Source organism: Schistocerca serialis, chromosome 6, assembly GCF_023864345.2.
Source record: "Schistocerca serialis cubense isolate TAMUIC-IGC-003099 chromosome 6, iqSchSeri2.2, whole genome shotgun sequence".
NCBI classification, from domain to species: Eukaryota; Metazoa; Arthropoda; class Insecta; order Orthoptera; family Acrididae; genus Schistocerca; species Schistocerca serialis.
Genome location: NC_064643.1, coordinates 573,643,708 through 573,666,517, shown reverse-complemented (window position 1 = coordinate 573,666,517; position 22,810 = coordinate 573,643,708). Strand labels below are relative to the sequence as shown.

Below are 22,810 nucleotides of genomic sequence, written 5' to 3'. Positions count from 1 at the left end.
AAGTATTCTTACGGATACAGGGATTAGTGACCACAAAGTCGTTATAGTGAAACAGAATACCTCAACATCCAAATTCAACTTAATATATCCAACATATACCTATCTACAAAAACAGATAAAAATTTCTTTGTTGCCTTCCTAAGACACAGTCAGCCCTTCTTTCGGCATGTCTATCCTTTGACAGTGAAATTAACGCTGACGGTAGTGCTGAAAATTGCAGTAGTCTATCCTCCTTCCAAACTAACTATGAAAGTGTAGCCCAGATGTGGCTTAAATTCAAAGAAATATCAGCGGGGGATGTGAGATTTACACCAAATAAATTAATAAAATCAAAATCTCTAAGCTTAGCGACGTTTTACTGAAAATCGAAACTTAGCTCGATTTCAACGCGAGATGCTTTTGGTAGCTTCCTCAGCGAACTCGACACCGAAATCTGGCAGAATATCGGAAGCAATGGAATGTACATCACGGAAAGACACAATCTATACCTTCACCTCGCGGTACTAATGGTAAATTCGGACTACTGATGACAGTGCCACTAAAACGGAGATGCTAAGTGCAGTGTTCAGAAATCCATTCACCAAAGTGGACGAAGTAAATTTTCAAGAATACAGATCAAGAACAGCTGGCAAGAAAAGTAATTTAACAGATATCCTCGACGAGAGCGAGGCAGCTTAAATCAATTAATAACTGCGAGGCCACCGCCCCAGACAGCATACCACTTAGATTCTTTTCTGGGGATGCTTATACAATAGCCCTACACTTATCGATCATATACAACCACTTAATCGACCAAAAGTCCTTACCAAAAGACTGGAAAGTTGCACATGTAACACCAAAACTCAAATAAAAGAAGCAGACGTAAACCTATGAATTACAGGCGCAGATCACTGACGTCGAGTTGCAGTGGTAGTTTGGAACATGTACTGTGTTCAAACTTTATGGATTACGTCGAAGAAAACCGTCTATTGACACATAGTTAGCGCGGATTCAATAAATATCGTCCCTGTGAAACACAATTAGCTCTTTAGTATCACGAGGTCATGAATGGTATCGACAGGGAACCCAGATTGATATCGTATTTTTAAATTTCCTGAACGCTTTTGACACCGTTCCTCATAAGACACTTCCAATTACATGAATATGGAATAGCAGAGTGGACAGTGCACAATACAGGAGAAATATATCATCCACATAATTACTACAAGGAATCCGTACAATTTAGGTTACACGATCAATCATACAAATCTAAAAGGATGTCAGTTCCGCTATATAGTCAGGAGTTACGATTACGATCAAATTATATTGGAAAGCCGGCGTAGATAGTCATAAGACACTTCCAATTACATGAATATGGAATAGCAGAGTGGACAGTGCACAATAAAGGAGAAATATGAGATCATCCACATAATTACTACAAGGAATCCGTACAATTTAGGTTACACGATCAATCATACAAATCTAAAAGGATGTCAGTTCCGCTATATAGTCAGGAGTTACGATTACGATCAAATTATATTGGAAATCCGGCGTAGATAGTGCTGTGAGGAAAGCAAACCAAAGACTTCGTTTTATTGGCAGAACAGTTAGAAGATGCAACGTATCTACACTCCTGGAAATGGAAAAAAGGACACATTGACACCGGTGTGTCAGACCCAACATACTTGCTCCGGACACTGCGAGAGGGCTGTACAAGCAATGATCACACGCACGGCACAGCGGACACACCAGGAACCGCGGTGTTGGCCGTCGAATGGCGCTAGCTGCGCAGCATTTGTGCACCGCCGCCGTCAGTGTCAGCCAGTTTGCCGTGGCATACGGAGCTCCATCGCAGTCTTTAACACTGGTTGCATGCCGCGACAGCGTGGACGTGAACCGTATGTGCAGTTGACGGACTTTGAGCGAGGGCGTATAGTGGGCATGCGGGAGGCCGGGTGGACGTACCGCCGAATTGCTCAACACGTGGGGCGTGAGGTCTCCACAGTACATCGATGTTGTCGCCAGTGGTCGGCGGAAGGTGCACGTGCCCGTCGACCAGGGACCGGACCGCAGCGACGCACGGATGCACGCCAAGACCGTAGGATCCTACGCAGTGCCGTAGGGGACCGCACCGCCACTTCCCAGCAAATTAGGGACACTGTTGCTCCTGGGGTATCGGCGAGGACCATTCGCAACCGTCTCCATGAAGCTGGGCTACGGTCCCGCACACCGTTAGGCCGTCTTCCGCTCACGCCCCAACACCGTGCAGCCCGCCTCCAGTGGAGTCGCGACGGGCGTGAATGGAGGGACGAATGGAGACGTGTCGTCTTCAGCGATGAGAGTCGCTTCTGCCTTGGTGCCAATGATGGTCGTCTGCGTGTTTGGCGCCGTGCAGGTAGGCGCCACAATCAGGACTGCATACGACCGAGGCACACAGGGCCAACACCCGGCATCATGGTGTGGGGAGCGATCTCCTACACTGGCCGTACACCACTGGTGATCGTCGAGGGGACACTGAATAGTGCACGGTACATCCAAACCGTCATCGAACCCATCGTTCTACCATTCCTAGACCGGCTAGGGAACTTGCTGTTCCAACAGGACAATGCACGTCCGCATGTATCCCGTGCCACCCAACGTGCTCTAGAAGGTGTAAGTCAACTACCCTGGCCAGCAAGATCTCCGGATCTGTCCCCCATTGAGCATGTTTGGGACTGGATGAAGCGTCGTCTCACGCGGTCTGCACGTCCAGCACGAACGCTGGTCCAACTGAGGCGCCAGGTGGAAATGGCATGGCAAGCCGTTCCACAGGACTACATCCAGCATCTCTACGATCGTCTCCATGGGAGAATAGCAGCCTGCATTGCTGCGAAAGGTGGATATACACTGTACTAGTGCCGACATTGTGCATGCTCTGTTGCCTGTGTCTATGTGCCTGTGGTTCTGTCAGTGTGATCATGTGATGTATCTGACCCCAGGAATGTGTCAATAAAGTTTCCCCTTCCTGGGACAATGAATTCACGGTGTTCTTATTTCAATTTCCAGGAGTGTACTAATGAGACTGCCTACACTACGCTTGTCCGTCCTCTGCTAGTGTAATGCACTGTGGCGTGGGATACTTACCAGATAGGATTAACGTGAGGTGTCGGAAAAGTCCAGATAAGGGCAGCTCGTTTAGTAATACTGAGAAAGAGAGATAAGAGTGTCACGGATGTGATAAGCGTGAGGCAAAACTTAAGCAAGGGTGTTTTTCTGTTGCGGTGAGATCTTTTCAAGACGTTTCAGGCTCCAACTTCCTCCTCTGAGTACAAAAATATTTTATTGTTGTCATCCTGCAAAGAAGAAATGATCATCACAATGAAATAAGAGAAAGCAGAGCTCGTACTGAAAGATTTAGATGTTCATGTTTGCCACATCGTTTTCGTGGGTGGAGCGATAGAAAAAAAGTGTGGGTTACAGAGTAGTCGTATCAATGTAGATGTATAGGGTGAGCTTAAAAAATGGTTCAAATGGCTCTGAGCACTATGGGACTCAACTGCTGAGGTTATTAGTCCCCTAGAACTTAGAACTAGTTAAACCTAACTAACCTAAGGACATCACAAACATCCATGCCCGAGGCAGGATTCGAACCTGCGCCCGTAGCGGTCTTGCGGTTCCAGACTGCAGCGCCTTTAACCGCACGGCCACTTCGGGGTGAGCTTAAAGTCCGTGAACATGAGCATTTAATACTGTAACACTTATATCGATTAAGAGTAAGTTTATTTTAAGTAACTGTGTATTTGCAGTTTAAGAAGAGTGCATTATGCGTTGTTTGAACTCCTTTATGTATGGCAAGAAATTAGAGTTTTGTAATGTATATAAGAAAAAAATAAAAGAATTTGTTGAAATTTTAAATTGCTATAATATGAATATGGTTATGGAAGAAGTATGTTTGTTAAAAGCTGGTTAATTCTTAGGGAACCTGTATCTGTAACATGTAAACGTTGTAGGGAAGTCCCTCCGCAACGAAAGGGGCATGGTGTGATGTGAAAGGTGGGTTTGGCGGTCGAATTGAGTGGCTCCTTTGTGTGAACGGTACGCAGTATGTGGGTAGCCTTAGTACGATACACCTCGACGATGCTGAGAGAGGCAATTTGAAGCTGCTTTAGAAGGGAGTTGCCTCGGATATCTGGCTATTATTTCATATTCACGGAATAATGGAATGACTCCAATATGTTGAAAATCCGACACCAAGAAGAGATTTTATAGAGCATTCGCACATCAAGAGTCGTGAGTAGAGTTATCATTTCGCCTGCCACTAATCTTTGCCACTGCTTCACAGACTTCTTACATTCAGTTACGTAATGTTTATTGGCATGCATCAGTTAATTTCTGTGTTGTTTCAATAGTAAGCACATAAAACGTCAATTCGTGTTCGAAACCAAAACTTCAATCCTGATCACGAACTTTCTCAGGGTCCTTACGTAATTGCTACTAAAACCGAGTATCATGATTTAAATGAACAATTCTGGCATTAATGTGTTTAAAAGTGATTTTTTGTCTAAAGTAAAAGGAGCTGCAAAAGTTAAAGTAAGAGTGAAATTTGGATGCTTTGTTTATGGATTACTCCAAGTGAGATTGTTAAGATAGGAAGTTTAAGTACAAAAATTTAAAGATCAATCAATGGGGAAGCGAAAACCTTAGTTATTTAAAAGCTTAAACTATAAAAGTGAAGATGGATAGGCTTTTGAATTGAAAAAAATATGGTTCAAATGGCTCTGCGCACGATGGGACATCTGAGGCCATCGGTCCCCTAGAACTTAGAACTACTTAAACCTAACTAACCTAAGGACATCACAGACATTCATGCCCGAGGCAGGATTCGAACCTGCGACCGTACCGATCACGCGATTCCAGACTGAAGCCCCTAGAACCGCTCGGCCACACCGTCCGGCTGCTATAATATTCTTAGTTTATTATAAAATATAGTTTTGTAGAATTACAGTGAAAGATTGTGTAGATATTATTTCCAAGAATGCCTGCTTCACAAGTGGTTAAAAGTGCAAGTACATATAAATCTTTAAGGAACCGATTTGCGGTAGTACTATTAGAAGAAAAATTATGTACATTTTCAAACGTAGTGTAGTTTTGGTACCCATCATGACTGGTTCCTTTCGAAGTTAACTAAGCCCAGTGTTGCATTTTATTATCTTGCAAAGTAATTTAAGTGAATGATTAGCTTTTAGAGATAGTTTTTACTTCTGCAATAATCAAAGAACCTTGGCTAGTGAAACTATACTAGTTTATGAGTTTTTACTTCTGCAATAATCAAAGAACCTTGGCTAGTGAAACTATACTAGTTTATGAGTTCCCATCATATTTTCCTCCTATTAAGAAAAAAATGAACTGTTACTGTTACCAAGGAAAACTGCTATATGCAGAGGAGCTTAAACGGTGTATTTAAGATGTTATTCATCTTTGTTTGTGTTATTCATGTCAGTGAAGACAGAAGCCACTCATGTCCAAAATTAGTTGTGCATTTCATGCAGTGATGCTTCAGTACTTTGTTTAAGTAATGCTATTGATTGTGGCCGTCATTAGTATGAGCTCAGTGCCCTTTTGATCCTCGTAATTTACTGATGTGTGTATTATTGGTAACTGCTTCTACACACAGTGCTGAGTGCACTGTCAGTTTGTATCCTGTTTACTATTCGAAATGACCAATATCCAATTTTCTCAAATATGTATTTCGAAATTAATGTGCCTAATTAGGCTGGCGACCGTTCATTTTTTAATTCATTTATAATTTTACCACTTCTGTTAACTCTCAATGTTATGGCCCGTTTGGTTTTACTGTTAACGTCACAAAATTGTAAATTATAGCCCGATACCCTTTTCCATTAGACAGACGCACAGTCTAACGTTGAAATCCTCTCGGAGTGTAACATTAGCGTGTTTCACGGCCCGTTAGTGTTATAATACTTCACGGAATATTGTTGGTAGAGAAGTAAAAATAGACACACATGCTTGAAATGACACGAGTTTTTACTGAAACCAAAAGCTGCACAAAACGACCAACAGATGAAGGTTTTTACGGTACAAAAGCAATAATTAGCACAACAATTGATTTTTAGCAAAGACCGTGTTCTTTATAACAAATGCTGAACATGTCGGCCGTCATTCATCAACGGTGCCTGCCTTCGAGAGAGAATGCTGTGAATATCGGTGTACAGCACGTCAGTAGTAATGCTGAGAAATTGCCATCGGATATTATCCTTTAGCATCCCTAATAAAAGTCGGACGATCACAGTAGACTTGCGACTTCACGTAACCACACAACCAACAGTCGCACGGACTGAGGTCTGGAGACTTTGGAGCCCTAGCATGACGGACGTGACGACACAGCACGCGATCCACATAAAACGATGTGAGGAAGAGCTCATTCAGACGTGTGGCAATGTGGGGTGGAGCGCCATCCTGCATAAAAGTCGTACCTTCCAGCTGGTTATCTATCAGCCAGGCCCTAACTACAGCTCATTTTGTGCACGTTTCACATGTGGCATACTGCAGTGTTACTGTCCAGCGCTATCCCTTGAAAAGTTTCTGCACTCCTTTTCGCTTTCAATAAAACCCCATGTCATTTCACGAACGTGTGTCGGTTGTTTGCTCTGTACATACATTAATTCGTGAAGCAGAAAATTTTCAAATCTTAACGGGCTTTTGGGTCACCTTGTAGATTGTTCACTGCACTACATTCTTATCCCCGTTGTTGTTTTATGAGACTTCCTTCTGGAACTTCGTGGTCGACCTTATTTTGCTTTCGTTTGAGTTTTGTTTATACAACTATTTCTTTTTCGGTACTCTAGTGAGAAATTATTGCGTTTATATTTGTAGAAATATCCTACACATCCTGTTAATACTAACGTTTTCAGGCTCACTAGCTGTAGCATACAAGTTACATGACATATAAGTTTGTACATTGGTTTCAGCTGTTGAATTACACAGTCACTGTGGTGTGATAGTCGTTGATAATCGAACTGCCAATACTATCATAGTGCCCCCCCCCCCCCCCCAGCCCGCTCTCCCGTTACCCGTATGTACAGCTACAGCTAAAGAAGATCTGCCGGACTACGTGGCCGAGCGGTTCTAGGCGCTTCAGTCCGGAATCAAGAGGCTGCTACGGTCGCAGGTTAGAATCCTGCCTCGGGCGTGGATGTATGTGATGTCCTTAGGTTAGTTTTAGGTTAGTTAGGTTTACATAGTTCTCAGTCTAGGGGACTGATGGCCTCAGATTTATGTCCCATAGAGCTTAGAGCCATTTGAAAGAAGATCTACTGGTAATTGTAAATAATGTTATCGATTGTTCCCACGAGGGACGTTCCTACCTGGTAGACGATTACTCGCGGGTACACGGACAGTGACAAGCTATTGTTTTTCCTACCGTGATATTACACCGAAAAAAATGTTAGTCACTTTCCTAGAATATGGGGCTAATTGGTTTTCAGCGCTGTGGATTGTGTGTAACTGGTAACTTTAGGTCACCTCAGAAGATGCCCGCAGTTGACAACGAAACATCAGGAGGAAGAAGGATTTCTACTGTTCGACCACGGCCTTTTAGCCTGGAAGTTTAGGTTAAGGAAGACGCTGGCTATGGAAGCCTGTATCTGTGATTGGTACCGGAAGGTCGTGTGGTTCAACACCGCTGACGTGCTGTGGCAGTTGGTGTATGGAATCAGTAAAGTGAAATGTGTCGACATGGAGTCGTGTTGGGATGACATAAAAGACCTACCGTGTTTGGACGTGGCCATGGCCACACCATGACTGAAGTTGGCCCACTCGTTCTGGCAACTGCGTGGACCGACCAGCTTGTCAACAGGTGCTTCCACACTCACAGATGTGTAACATGGCTTAATTTCTGCTGCGTTTTCTGCAGCTTAGTCATTTTACTGATTTTATTAGTTACGATTCATAGTTTTATTAACATTTTTAATTTCTGTTGTTTGTTCTAATGGGTAATTGTCCTGTTAATATTCTAAAATTTTCCGACTTCGGATACTTTTGGGGATTAAACATTCTTGATGGTGCTGACCCTGTATATCCCATGGTGGGAGCTTGTTATTGCTAGGCTTTAATAAGATGTTTGCTGAATGCTATATTATAGCTAGTTATTGTGTGAACTTAATGAGAGAGCCAAGTGGACTGCACATCCACTGCTAGTTGCAAGGTCTGGGCGCAGCCTGTTGTAAAAAGAATTTGGTGTCTGTTTGACATACAGTTTGTTTTGTTATTTTTCAGTGTAAGCATTTTGGCAACTAATTAATGCATTTTACATTGTTAGTGCAATAACGGCCTGAGGAAATAAAGTGATTTTATATTGGACCATTATTTTCTTGGCCTGGCAATTCCCACTCGTAATACCTCCCTCTCTACCTTTCAGTGGTAGCAGAGTGTACTTATCTGATTGCAGGCTAAAAACGTATATAAAAACGATTGTTTATAAGATCAGTTGTTGAAGCTTAGGAACTGAGATTTGTTGTAAGCAGCAACTACACTTTTAGGTTTGACATAGGTGCACTGTTATCAGACAAACAACAAAGTCATACTGCGAATTTAGTATTTTTTTAAAGGAGGAACTCCAGTATGTTGAGAAAACATACGGCCAGCTTGAAGAACGCAGCATCACTAAGGTCTGCGTGAAGCTATGCGGGGCTTTGGTTATCTCCTAAAAGTCACTGTGGCCAATATTGGTGAGTTTTGTTCTGCCAAACTCACGGTATAAATTTACAATATGCAGTTTGAAGTTAATCACTTGTGTAACAGTCCAGGGCTTAAAGTCTGTGAATGTGAATAAGGAGTAGATCTCTGTAATTGAAAAATTACACAATAGAGTCATGCAGTTGCTAATTAGATGCCGTGTATTCGAATGGAAGGGCATATTGTTTGTTAATAAGGAGAAATCCTCCTCTATGAATGAACTAGGAAATCAAAGGATGTCCGCAGCTCGTGGTCGTGCGGTAGCGTTCTCGCTTCCCGCGCCCGGGTTCCCGGGTTCGATTCCCGGCGGGGTTAGGGATTTTCTCTGCCTCGTGATGACTGGGTGTTGTGTGATGTCCTTAGGTTAGTTAGGTTTAAGTAGTTCTAAGTTCTAGGGGACTGATGACCATAGATGTTAAGTCCCATAGTGCTCAGAGCCAAATCAAAGGATGATAGACAGGGTTTCGAGGGATAGTGGTGGTGAAATATCTCAACAAATCAATGTTAGCTAACCCCATTCTGCCCATGCTTTAGAGCATTCTTTGTTTGTCTATTGAGGATTGTCAAGACACTTTTAAGTTCTTGTGGTTCTACGTTCAATTATAACATCTTGCGAAAATTCTTAAGATTGCCTGTCCAGTAGTTATTCAGATGATATATCTGAGATGGCTTGAGTAGTGCGATTGCCGCAGTTCTATGTAATTGGGATACGCTGAACAATTTACAGAAAGTTGTTGTCCTAAAAAATTTACTAATTCGATTCAGGAACGACCTAGCTAATCAATCTTACTTTTCAGATACAGACTAGCGATAAAATTCTTGTGCAGTACATCGAGAAAATTCGAACTGACGTTTCGGCGTTAAGCTTAAAGCTTCCTGAAGCAAAAGCTCTGAATCCATTTTGGAGGGATTGCTACCTGAAGATCGTTCACTTGTATTGTTTATAGAGGAAACCTGTATTCATGCTGACTTCAGCAAAGTCGCCACAAGTTTAGAAGACATTTGCTCTGATAATGAAAAACTTGACGCTAGGAATCAGGTTAACGAGTCTTTATTTCAGGCTCGTGGGTTCGCAAACAATAAGAGGGAATGACCCTACCCAATGCAAGTCGCTATCACTGCGTGAAGACTGGGCGCTTTGATCTAGATTGTCCACTCGACAAGAGAGATTTCGGAGCTGGTGATCTCAAAGAGATTCACCCCAGCGCAGGGGCGGGTTCCTGCTGAACAGATATTAATTTTATATTCGGGCAGCAGTGCTTTAATCCTCGATTGTAATTGGTATCTCGAATACGACAACAGCTGTACGTTTTCTCTGATGTAACCGGTCAGTGAACAGTGCCGCGCCATCAACATACTGGTACCGCCGTTAGTCGGCCTTGTGTACAATAGGGTGAGAATTTAGGGGTTGTCATGGCCTGTAATGGTGGTTCCCAGAGGCTTGTCTACTAATCTTTTGTAAAGTTGTGACTTTATTGAGAAGACTATTTCGGTTCTTGTATATTCCAAGAGGCAGCCTCTTCTAAATATGAGCCAGGTAAGACTTACCGATTATATGTACGCCGCGTGAGGTAGCCGAGCGCTCTAGGGCGTCTTGTCGTGGTCGGGGAGGCTCCCCACGTCGGAGGCTCGAGTCCTCCCTCGGGCATGGGTGTGTGTGTTGTCCTTGGCGTAAGTTACTTTAAGTTAGGTTAAGTGGTGTGTAGGTTTAAGGACCGATGACCTCAGCAGTTTGGTCCCTTAAGAATTCACACACATTTGAACATTTTTTGATTATGCGATCATAGTTGTACCTAAGGAGTTAATAAGACCTCTAGTAATTCTCTTGAATTTGATGTTGCTGGGTTGGAGGAGGGTGAGGGCAAACAACCTTTTAGGAGGCTTAAGTAGTATCCATGTGCTGACAGACATGCTGGGCGTTACGATAAGGTTCAATATCAAATACAGTTGAATGACAGAATATCAGTTGCCAAGCCTCATATCGGCTATTCCATCCAAAGATGGAGGTGTGCCGTATTATTTACAAGCTACTTCCTAGTGGTGTTATTACGCCATCAGCCTCTAGGGAAACGACTCTAGGGAAATGACGCAGGTTATAAGCTGGTTGCGGATTACCGTGCCCTTAGTGTCGAAGGTGATTTTGCAGTTAATTTCTCGGCCTCATTTATGTAATTGTTTCACGTGGTTTACGGGTGCCTGTTATTTTACTGTGCTAGACCCTAAACAAGTCTCTCATCAGATATCCTAAGGAGAACAGTCTCAACATTTTACAGTTTTTCTACAGAATGGAAGTTATTTGAAATAAATTATGTACCATTCGTGTCATTTACTGGTGAAGCAGTTCTTTCACGTTTATTGTACTCCGTTTTTGACGATCTTAAGTTTGAGTGTATTTATAGTTATTTGGATGTAGTAGTGATATATATGAATATCAAGGCATTTCAGGATCATTTGGAACATTTTAGGTAATTTTTAGTTGATTTACGTAAACCAGACTTGTTGGTTAATCCATCTAAAGTCGATCACACCCGTCAGGAAATTTTCTTTTTAGCACAATTTTTTCTGCCTTCATTGTGAAGGCCGACCAGGGGGGTACTAAAGCTGTCCAGATTTTCCCTGCATTTAGGTATAAGAAATGTATAGCTCGATTTATCGGTGTTATAAGTTTCCTTAGAAAATTCATGCCCAAATTCGCCCAATTAGAGGCCCCCTTAAATCAAATGTGCCATAAGGTGCACGTCTTTCAATGGACTGTCAGTCACCACGCGGCGTTTCTTGCTCTCAAACTTGCCTTAAGTAGTGACCCTGTCTTGGCGATCCCAAATTTTCGACGGTCCTTTAGAGTTTCACCCGATGTCTCCAATTTTGGAACTGCAGTTATTATTCTTCATGAGTAGTGCAGTTTGTAAATTAGAATCTTTAGCTGTCCTTGCTGCCTTGGTCAAATTCAAACTTTATCCAGAACATCAGTAATTTTTCCGGGAAACTGACAACCATGCCATAATCAGAGTGCTTCCCAGACCACAGAAAACTGGAGCGATAGTGCATTGGGCTGTCAGCTTTTATTCCTTTCGCTTTTCAGTGTAACATGTAGAGGGATCGGACAATTAGGTCTCTGACACCTTTAGCCAAATGTTTGACGGCAATCAGACTAATCTACATGTCACTAAGAATAGCGAGTGTAGGGCCTGGTTATCGGTAACATTGGCCGAGATACCTTAACTACTTAGTTCTGCAATAAACTTCAGCTAGTAACAGCGAACACGCTGTTCAAGAATCACAAGAGGAGGAGGAATACGTGGAGAAATGCTGGAGATGCAGGAAGGTATCAGCTGGATATCAGCTGGTCAGAGATTTCGAAATCAGGTATTGGATAGTAAGACGTCACCAGGAGCACATACATACTCAAATCCCAATTTGATATTTATAAAGAGCAGACTGAAGGCAGTCGTTAGGAAGAATCAGCGTGCAAGTAAGTGCGATACTGAAATACTCAGCAAGTGTACGATGCTTTTAATGTACGTACTGCGATAATGAATGCTCAGTAAGCAGTTCACTTAAAGAGCACTGGACATCTCTAAAAAGAGCTATCACAGATGTTGAAAAGGAAAACATGGGTATAACGAAGGTAAATGCAAAGAAACCTTGGGTTACAGAAGAAGAGTTGATTCACGAAAGAGGTAAGCACAAAAATGTTCAGAATGAGATAAGAATACAGCAATAAATTCACTTAGGAACAAAATAAATGGGATATTAAGAGAAGTGATGGCGAAAACGCTGCAGGAAAAATGTGAAGAAATAGAAAAAGAAATGAGAGTCAGAGAAATTAGCTCGACAAACATTCTTCGGCGAAATTAAAAGCACCATTGAAACTACAGTGGGAATTTTATGCTAAATGCAGACGAGAGAGCGGATAGTAGTAAGAGTACATTGAAGGCCTTTATGAGGGGAATGAATTGTCTGATGACGTGACAGAAGAAGAAATTCGAGTCCATGTGGGAGGTAAAGGAAATTCAGTAATAGAGTCAAAATTAAGAAGAGCTTTGGAAGCCTTAAAATCATTCATGCTGACAGGAAAGATAACATTCCATCGGAATTTCTGAAATTGTTGGTGGACGTAGCAACCAAAGTCTATGAACCTGGCGCTACACCATCAGCCTTTCGGAAAAATATTATCCATTCAGTGCCGAAGACATCCAGAACTGATAAGTATGCGAACTACCGCACAATCAGCTTATCAGCTCATGGACTCGCGGTGTTGACAAGAATAATATGCAGAAGAATAAAAGGTGAAATTGAAGGTCTGTTGCCGGCCGGTGTGGCCGAGCGGTTCTAGGCGCTTCAGTCTGGAACCGTACGACCGCAACAGTCGCAGGTTCGAATCCTGCCTCGGGCATGGATGTGTGTGATGTCCTTAGGTTAGTTAGGTTTAAGTAGTTCTAAGTTCTAGGGGACTTATGACCTCAGATGTTAAGTCCCATACTGCTCAGAGCCATTTGAACCATTTTTTTGAAGGTCTGTTGGTTGACAATCAGTTCGGCCTTAGAAAATGTAAAACCACTTGAGGAGCAGACCAGACATTCCGCTCGATAATGAAAGGAAGACAGTCACAGAACTTGTCGAACTGGAAAAAGCGTTCGACAATGTAAAATGGTGCAAAATGTTTGAAATGCTGACTAAAGTAGGAGTAAACTATAGGGAAAGACCACGCAATATAAAAAGTATACGGTACAAGAACAGAGATGAAACAATAAGATAGCCCATGACGAATGAAACAAGGAGAACACGAAAAGAACAGTAGCACAGGTAATAAAAATGTCGTGTGACTAGGGCCTCCCGTCGGGTAGACCGTTCGCCGGGTGCAAGTCTTTCGATTTGACGCCACTTCGGTGACTTGCGCATCGATGGGGATGAAATGATGAGGATTAGGACAACACAACACCCAGTCCCTGAGCGGAGATTTAATCTCCAACCCAGCCGGTAATCGAACCCGGACCCTTAGGATTGACATTCTGTCGCGCTGACCACTCAGCTATCGGGGGCGGACACTAGCACAGGTAAAAAGAGCAGTTTCATCCAAGTGAAGTCTACTGGTATAAGGGGCGTGAGGCCGCCCATCCATTGCCACAGCTACACATTCATTATACTGATGACGTGTCCAACCATTTTATTTCCTGAAGTATACCAATAACAACGCCTTCATAGCTGTCTAACATACCCTCCGGAAATCCCGACGGTCCCGTGACAACAAAATAAACTAGTCCTTGTCCAGCCTCTATATAAACCAGTCTAAAGCACTGGAAAGAAATATACTTCGTACAGCCCGTAGATTTTCTTAACAGTAAACATCCTGTTGGGTGTTCTAGCAACCCATCGTCTCCCAGCGCTGCGCTACACGACTGGCGTCCGCACCAGAGTGGGTCGGCTCCGCAGTAGCGACGTGCGAGCGCTCTGCCCTCGTGGACAGTATTACTGCTCTGTTGGGTGCTGCTAAAACTCTAGTACAGGCAGAGTATCCTCACTTCCATTGTGTGTTCATTTAGAAAAAATAACAAAATCACCTTGTATACGTTTCTTACAGTGTACTTGCCTGCAGCGCGCCCCATGAGGCATTCAGTCTGGCGGTGGACAGTGGTCACATAAGTTGGGATCCTGAAATACAATAGTTCTGCAAGATACTAATTGGCCCTGGCAGTGGATACACCAGTTCCCGTCAGATCACCGAAGTTACGCGTAGTCGGGCGTGGCCGTCACGTGGATGGGTGACCATCCTGACCGCCATGCGCTGCTGCCATTTTTGGGGGTGCACTTAGCCTCGTGGTGCCAACTGAGGAGCTACTCGACCGAACAGTAGCGGCTCCGGTCAACGAAAACCATCATAATGGTCGGGAGAGCGGTGTGCTGACCAAACGCCCCTCCTATCCGCATCCTCAGCTGACAATGACAGGCGGCCGGATAGTACCGATGGAGCACTTGTGGTCCGTAGACGGCGTGAGTTAAGTTTAAGTATATGGGGAGTGTGTAGGTTTAAAATTGGTAATTATAAGGGAACGATTGAGGCTGATGGAAGTCGAATTAGCTAGATGTATTTACAGAGGTATCCATGGTGAGTGAGAAGCGAGTACCCTGTATGCAATTATTTTCAAATTCTGTTAGAACTTGAGTGGAGCTGATATCGAGGCTACAAGGTCGTAGTATGGGATGGAAGCTATGAAGGCTTTCCAGACGTGAAGCATGATGGAGGAATGCAGTGATTGGCCTGTTAATAATTTAGTAATTTGGTCTGTTGTCGGTTTTCTACTGGACAATTATTCGTTGGGGTTTGCATGGTAATTTACAGTCGAGTGTTAGTGCAAGGTATTAAAGTGTCTTAGTTAATTGCATAGCACTGTCAAAACTATTAAGAAAAAGGTAATCGAAAGAAAATTTGCCTGTTGCTCGAAGTATATTGGTTTCCAGTGCTTTAGACTGGTTTGTATAGAGGCTGCACAAGGACTATGTTGTGGTCACGGGACCGTCGGGATTTCCGGAGGGTAGGTTAGACAGCTATGAAGGCGTTTTTGTTGGTATACTTCAAAAATGGCTCTAAGCACTATGGGACTCAACATCTGAGGTCATCAGTACCCTAGACTTAGAACTATTTAAACCTAACTAACCTAAGGGCATCACACACATCAATGCCCGAGGCAGGATCCGAACCTGCGATCGTAGCAGCAGCGCGGTTCCGGACTGAAGTGCCAAGAACCACTCGTCCAGAGCGGCCGGCTACTGGTATACTTCAGGAAATAAAAACCTGGTTGCTTGATCAAGTCAGCAGTGCAATGAATGTGTAGTTACGGATATATGTATGGCTACAAGTCATATGATTGGGGCACTTCTGCAGTAGAGTGGAAGATATATAGCCGGCCGCGGTGGCCGTGCGGTTCTAGGCGCTGCAGTCCGGAACCGCGGGACTGCTACGGTCGCAGGTTCGAATCCTGCCTCGGGCATGGATGTGTGTGATGTCCTTAGGTTAGTTAGGTTTAAGTAGTTTTAAGTTATAGGGGACTGATGACCTAAGATGTTACGTCCCATAGTGCTCAGAGCCATTTGAACCAATTTTTGAAGATATATACACGGAAGAGCCAAAGAAATTGGTATACCTGCCTATATCGCGAAGGGCCCGCGCGAGCACGCAGAAGTGCCGCAACACGACGTGGTATGGACTCGAATTATGTGTGAAATAGTGGTGTAGGGAACTGACACCATAAATCCATAAGAGTACGAGGGGGTGGAGCTCTCTTCTGAACAGCACGTTGTAAGGCGTCCCATATATACTCAATAATAATCATGTCTGGGGAGCGTGGTGAACAGCAGTTTAAAATCAGAAGAGTGTTCCTGGAGCCATTCTGTAGAAATTCTGCAATTCTGGATGTGTGGGGTGAAAAATTGTCCTGCTGGAATTGCCCAGGTCCGTCGGAATGCACAATGGACATGAATGGATGCAGGTGATCAGACAGGATACTTACGTACGTGTCACCTGTCAGAGTCGTATCTAGACGTATCGGGGGTCCCATATCACGTAACCTGCACACGCCCTACACCATTACAGAGCCTCTACCAGCTTGAACAGTCCCCCGCTGACATGCAGGGTCCATGGATTCATGAGGTTGTCTCCGTACCCGTACACGTCCTTCCGTTCGATAAAATCTGAAACGAGACTCTTCCGACAAGGCAAGATGTTTCCAGTCATGAGCAGTCCAACGTCGATGTTCACGGACCCAGGAGATGCGTGAAGCTCTGTGTCGTGCTGTCATAAAGGGTACACGAGTGGGCCTTCGGCTCCGAAAGCTCATGTCGATGAAGTTTCGTTGAATGTTCGCACGCTGACACTTCTTGAAGGCCCAGCATTGAAATCTGCAGCAATTCGCGGAATGGTTGCAATTCTGTCACGTCGATCTATTCTCTTCAGTCCGTTTGGTCCCATTCTTGCGGGGTCTTTTTCCGACCGCATCTATATCGGAGATTTGATGTTTTACCGGATTCCTGATATTCACGGTACACTCGTGAAACGATCGTACAGGAAAATCCCACTTCATCGGTACCTCGGCGATGGCGTGCCCCATCGCTCGTGCGGTGACTACATCATCACGTCGAAAATCACTTGAATCTTGATAACCTGCCATTGCAGGAGCAGTAACCGATCTAACAACAGCGCCAAACAATTGTTTTATATAGGCGTTCCCTACCGCAGCGCTGTTGTTTATGGCCATGATATGTGAACACTATGATAGAATGTCTGCAGTAAGGAACACATTAGTCACTGGAACTTGAAGAGTTATTGGAAGAATATTGGAAGATTAAGGATTGACTTCAGACCTGGATGTTAGTGGATTCTAGTAAGCGTTCCGGCTGTGTAAGTTTTGGAGTAACTACGGGATGCTGTACGTAGCTGTAGGGCCATTTTTGTGAATTGAACAGTGAGCAGGACTATCAGGTGATCAATCGCACCTGGTACAACAGGTCTCTTCGCACACATGGTCGTAGGTTTTCTCTGGAGTAAGTGGTAGAAGGTTTGTTGATCTTAGCCTACTGAGCTAATGAGAGGAGTGATGGATGAGGTGCAGAAGTGTGAGAGGAGAAGTTAGGGTGGAATTCACACTGGCACGAGTTACGTTCTCGTTTAGGTGTATGTGAGTACTTCGAGAGAGGAACACCTTAGTCACCAACGAGATGAGGACGATTGATCGGTAGGTGAAGGTCTCATTGGCGTGTTTGCTGGGATGTTTTCCAAAGCTCGCGATAGTAACCTGTAAACATGATGACAGTATAGAAGATGACAAGCATTTATAAACAAGAATGAGAACATTCTCTCAGTTATTTATGATACACTTGCGACTGGGAACTGTGTAGGATTTTTTATGAAATAACTCTTATGTCTCCGTCCTTTTCTGGAACTGAATTAACGGAAGCCGTCAGAGAACTTCAAAGAAGGGCATCTCCTTTTGTATTATCGCGAAATAGGAGACAGGTACGACACATGAGTTGAGGTGGCAATCATTAAAACAAAGCCGTTTTTCGTTACGGCGAGACCTTTTCGCGAAATTCCAAGCACCAACTTTCTGCTCTGAATGCGAAAATATTTTGTTGACAGCACCGTTCGTAGGAAGAAATGATCAAGAGAAATTATAACTCGCACGGAGAGGGTTAATGGATTCGCGCTCTGCCCGCGCTCTTTCCGAGACTGGAAAGTCACAGGGCTAGTCTGAAAGTTGTTCATTGAACCCTCCGCTAGGCACCTAAGTTTGACATGTAAATGCTGATGTAGGTGTTGTGTAGGAGTGGGGTGCAGGTAGAAGGCCGGCAGCAAGGTGGTCGAAAACTTTTCATTACCTGGATCAGTTTATGGGTAGTATGGTACTGAGGTTGATACATGTTTAGCGCTGCTTCCGGGTTTCTTTCCATGTTGTATATTTCTGATGTGTCACGATATTTGCCGAGTTTTCGGAAAGAAGTGGTATAAGCGACTGGATTGACAGAGAATGAAGTCCTCGAGAGCGATTGTTGGGCGGATTGGATGGATTTATTTGGTTGGGGCCTGTTTGGATGTGGGGTCCAGCAATGTCACATACAGAGAGTAAAGGCCAAGGGGGGATACCATTGGAATAATGGAAGATTAAGGATTGACTTCAGACCTAGATGTTAGTGGCTTCCTAGTAAGCGTTCCTGCTGTGGAAGTTTTGGAGTAACTAGGGGATGCTGTACGTAGCTGTAGGGCCGTTTTTGTGAATGGAATAGTGAGCAGGACTGTCAGGTGATCAATTGCAGCTGGTACAACAGGTCTCTTCGCATCCAAGGAAATTAGGAACTCCTAAAATAACATGTGGGCTGTAATCACTGTCAAAACAAGTATATTTTTGGATGTAACTACGGGTCCTTTAGGGACTCAGTAAACAGACGCCATATATGGTGTTTAGCAGGAGGATTGATTCGGGATGTTTAGGTCAGCAGTAATAATGTGGGTGGAAAAGATGTGACTGTACGGGTGAGCACGTCTTAGGGAACAGGGTGGTCCATTGATAGTGACCGGGCCAAATATCTCACGAAATAAGGATCAAACGAAAATATTACAAAGAACAAAACTCGTCTAGCTTGACGGGGGATACCAGAGGGCGCTACGGTTGGCCCGCTAGATGGCGCTGCGATAGGTCAGACGGATATCAACTGCGTCTTTTTAAATCGGAACCCCCATTTTATTACATATTCGTGTAGTCAGTAAAGAAATATGAATGTTTTAGTTGTGCCTCTTTTTTCGCTTTGTGATGGGTGGCGCTGTAATAGTCACAAACGTATAACTACGTGGTATCACGTAACATTCCGGCAGTGCGGACGGTATTTGCTTCGTGATACATTACCCGTGTTAAAATGGACCGTTTACCAACTGCGGAAAAGATCGGTATCGTGTTGATGTATGGCTATGGTGATCAAAATGCCCAACGGCCGTGTGCTATGTATGCTGCTCGGTGTCGTGGACAACATCATGCAAGTGTCCGGGCGTTCGCCGGGTAGTTACGTTGTTTAAGGAAACAAGAAGTGTTCTGTCCCATCATATATATATTCGAAGTGCTTCACAGACTTCAATGACTGCATGGGAATGTAGATCATATTCACCTTCCTCTGATGAGATCATACGGTCAAAAACGTTGATCACAGCAATGAGTCTGAGAGGATGGTGGGAAGGCTGAAGTTACTTGGTCTAAAGGGTGGTGTTAAGATGAGCTAGGGATGCGAAGACCTGGGGGGACCTGTGCCTACGCATATAAGCTACTCCGTTGGTTAAAAGTTCGTCCAGATACTTGGCTGGTGTGATGGGGTATCGTGCGAAGTTGCTACTCAGTCGTAGCGTCGTTGGTCAGCATATCGGAGGACGGCGGTGCGAGATATGTTGACGTTGCGCTATTTAACTCTGTGTGCTCGTCTTACGGAATTCCGTAGTCGGTTGTAAATATTTCCACTGACTGGAAATATTTTTTAAACGTGCTTATGGCTTGGTGGGCTTATTTCCTAGCCTTCATACTTACATAGGACTATACCTATCTCTGATGGAGTCCAACATGGGTCGAACAAAGCCTGTCAAAAATACATCCGCCCACTCACCCATCAAACCAACCACCCACTCATCCACACACACACACACACACACACACACACACACACACACACACAACCGCACACAATTCTATTGGTATGAGTACAATGACAAAAAATATTCATAACAGAAATCATCCTTTTTTCTTGATATTCCATGTTTAATTCAGCCTGAAATAAGTTGAAAACAGTAAACTTTAGATGAACATTCCTAAACTTAAAAAATAATCGGCAAATGGTTTTGGGAAACAGTCATAATATAGTTTGATTAAACTACAGGTTGAATCATGTTTGCACAAGGTACTTACTGTTGCGTGTGACCTTTGAAGACTCAGTTTCTCAATATTTCATTAATATCTAGAACATTGTGCGGCTTTGCTGTTAGTTCGTGAAGCTGTACTACTTGTATGGAAATATGTAATCATCACTACACATGTAGAAAGAACCACAATAAGGAAATTTTAAAATCTCTTTGAAATAGTTTTAAGACAAGTGAAATAAATTATAATACAATCTTGGGCTCTGAAAGTATAGAGGCCAACAGATTTCAGGATTATCGTTTACATCTGATATTCAATATTAATAAAAGAAATAAATTTGCTGAAAGAGCCCGCAGTTACATATTATGTTTTTATTTTTAACGTCGTTCCAACTCCTTCCAACAACAGATGGAAACTTGGAACTTGTAAAGCAAGTTGCAGTCAGTATCAATATGATAGATTTTATGAGTACTGATACTAAAACTAGTTTTTCAAGCTCTAATTTTGCATCTGATAATGTCAGCAGCCGAAACGATTTTACAAACAAAAACATATATTTAACTATCTAGACAGTTGTGTCCAGAAAATAAGATTGCATATTGAAAGTCACGGTACATTTTTCTTTGAAATACAGCCACATTTATCACAAAGAATAACATTTACGTTTATATGTGTATCTATATTTAAGGGATTCAGATGCAGATAAATGACATATTTATTTCCAGGAAATGGGTTCATGGAATGTCTGACCACAGACACGTCTGACGCGGGTGACACTAATGATTCCACTTGAAGAAAGCAGTGTAAGAAAGATACTAACTAAATGTGTAAAATATTTATACCTTAAACTGCGATGTGTAGTTCTGCATGCAAAAACTGAAATATAAGGTAAATAAATATTTAATTACATAATTAATACCGGAAATCGAGCATTCAGCTACTCTAATGGGTTAAGTAGTCATGGCAAAATCAGCTGTTTATTACGAGGGGGTAGGAGCAAAAAATTGTTTTGTCATTATGACCTGAAAAATAAAATACTGTAACAATTACACGTGTAGCGCAGCGTGTTTAAGGAATGTATTCCCGTTTTCAAGCGCTCTGGGAGATAACATCTGTATTCGACGTGCATGTACGTGCATTATACTGTAGTCGAAGGTTGTGTCTCTCTTTTATTAGGCAGAGATTGATATCTACACAGTGCATTATTCACTGTGTTTATTAACGCTAAGTAATAACATAATACAAAGTTGAAAATAAACACTGTGAATGATGCACCACGTATGTGTGAATTTTTATGTGATAAATGAGGCACAATACTGTAAGATCCTTAAATGCGACAGAGGAAAAGACAGACAGAAAAGATACACGAGAACATCACATAACGTGATTTATTAGGTTCAAAATGGTTCAAATGGCTCTGAGCACTATGGGACTTAACATCTGAGGTCAACAGTCCCCTAGAACTTAGAACCACTTAAACTTAACTAACGACATCACACACATCTATGCCCGAGGCAGGATGCGAACCTGCGACCGTAGCAGTCGCGCGGTTCCGGACTGAGCGCCTAGAACCGCTAGACTACCGCGGCCGGCCGTTTATTAGGTATGAAAAAATGTAAATGATGTAGTATTTTATACTGCTCACAAAGTTGCGGGCTTTCGAAAAAAAAAATCGTTTATGATGCATGGTGTCATAGCTTGCAGTATATTGTATGAACAAAACGACACAAATAGAAGCCAAACAAGTTTTTGGTAGGCAATGAAAACCATGTAACTCTCCGTCTGTGGAAACCGTGTGACAACAGTAAGCAGCAACTTCATCGTCGAAGAGTTGAAAGTGTGTGAATTAATCTCTCTCGGTAATTAGGTTTCTACTACTTAGATACATGTGTAGGAACATTTAAATATCACTTTATACCTTTTTTAAGAAACTGTTTCTGCCAGTCTAAAATTTAACGACCAGAAGTTACGAGACTTTGACTGGGAGGCGCGCTACTTACAACGTCTCCGCAGTGGCCCTCGGCCACGGCCTGGATGCGCGCCACGACCTCGCCGCTGGTGTAGCAGAGGGCGCAGTAGAGCGCCGACACGACCAGCACGAGCAGCGTGGCCAGAGGCAGCAGCAGCGCCGCGACGCCGGCCCCCGCCCGGGCGCCGACCAGCTGCGCGGTGCCGGCCAGCCGCGCCACGTCGCCCGCGCCCACCGACGCCTCCGCGGCGCGCACGATGTGCTCCAGGCGCTGCGCCGCGCCCTCCACCAGCTGCTGCCGCCCGCCGCCGCCTCCGGCGCCGCCGCCGCCGCCGCCTCCGCACTCCATGGCGACCCTCGCGGCTCTGCAGGCGCTGCCGGCGCCCTGGGCGTCGGGCGAGGCGGCCGCGACGCGAGCGGCATCTGTCGTTGCGGTCTGCCAGCCGCGCATGCGCACCACGCCGACAACCGAATGCGGGGTTGGGGACTACGGGACAAATTTGCTGCGTACGGCCAGGTGCTGAACGGTGAGCGTCAAGTTCAGCCAACTTCCCTTCGGCTTGCGTAAAAGGATCATTCTACCGACGAATCTTTAGAAACCAGCCTGCAGTGTCCTCCAGCTGCACCAGTGCCACACAAGCCAATGACACCAGGGTAAATAGCCATATCATTCGACATCGAATAATAACAATAGCAGTAGTGATGATATTAATGATGCTAATAACGATTAATTAAAAGTAAA

General features: G+C 43.8%; 1 protein-coding gene across 1 annotated transcript in view; it reads right to left on the bottom strand.

The window, feature by feature from the left end:
* The window catches only part of LOC126484990 (uncharacterized), an 81,278-nt gene extending 58,759 nt beyond the window's left edge, over positions 1–22,519 (bottom strand). Inside the window, exon 1 of the mRNA XM_050108596.1 lies at positions 22,332–22,519. Coding sequence (XP_049964553.1) covers positions 22,332–22,519 — 188 coding nt within the window. The remainder of the gene's footprint in view (positions 1–22,331) is intronic.
* Between the last annotated feature and the right edge of the window lie 291 nt (positions 22,520–22,810).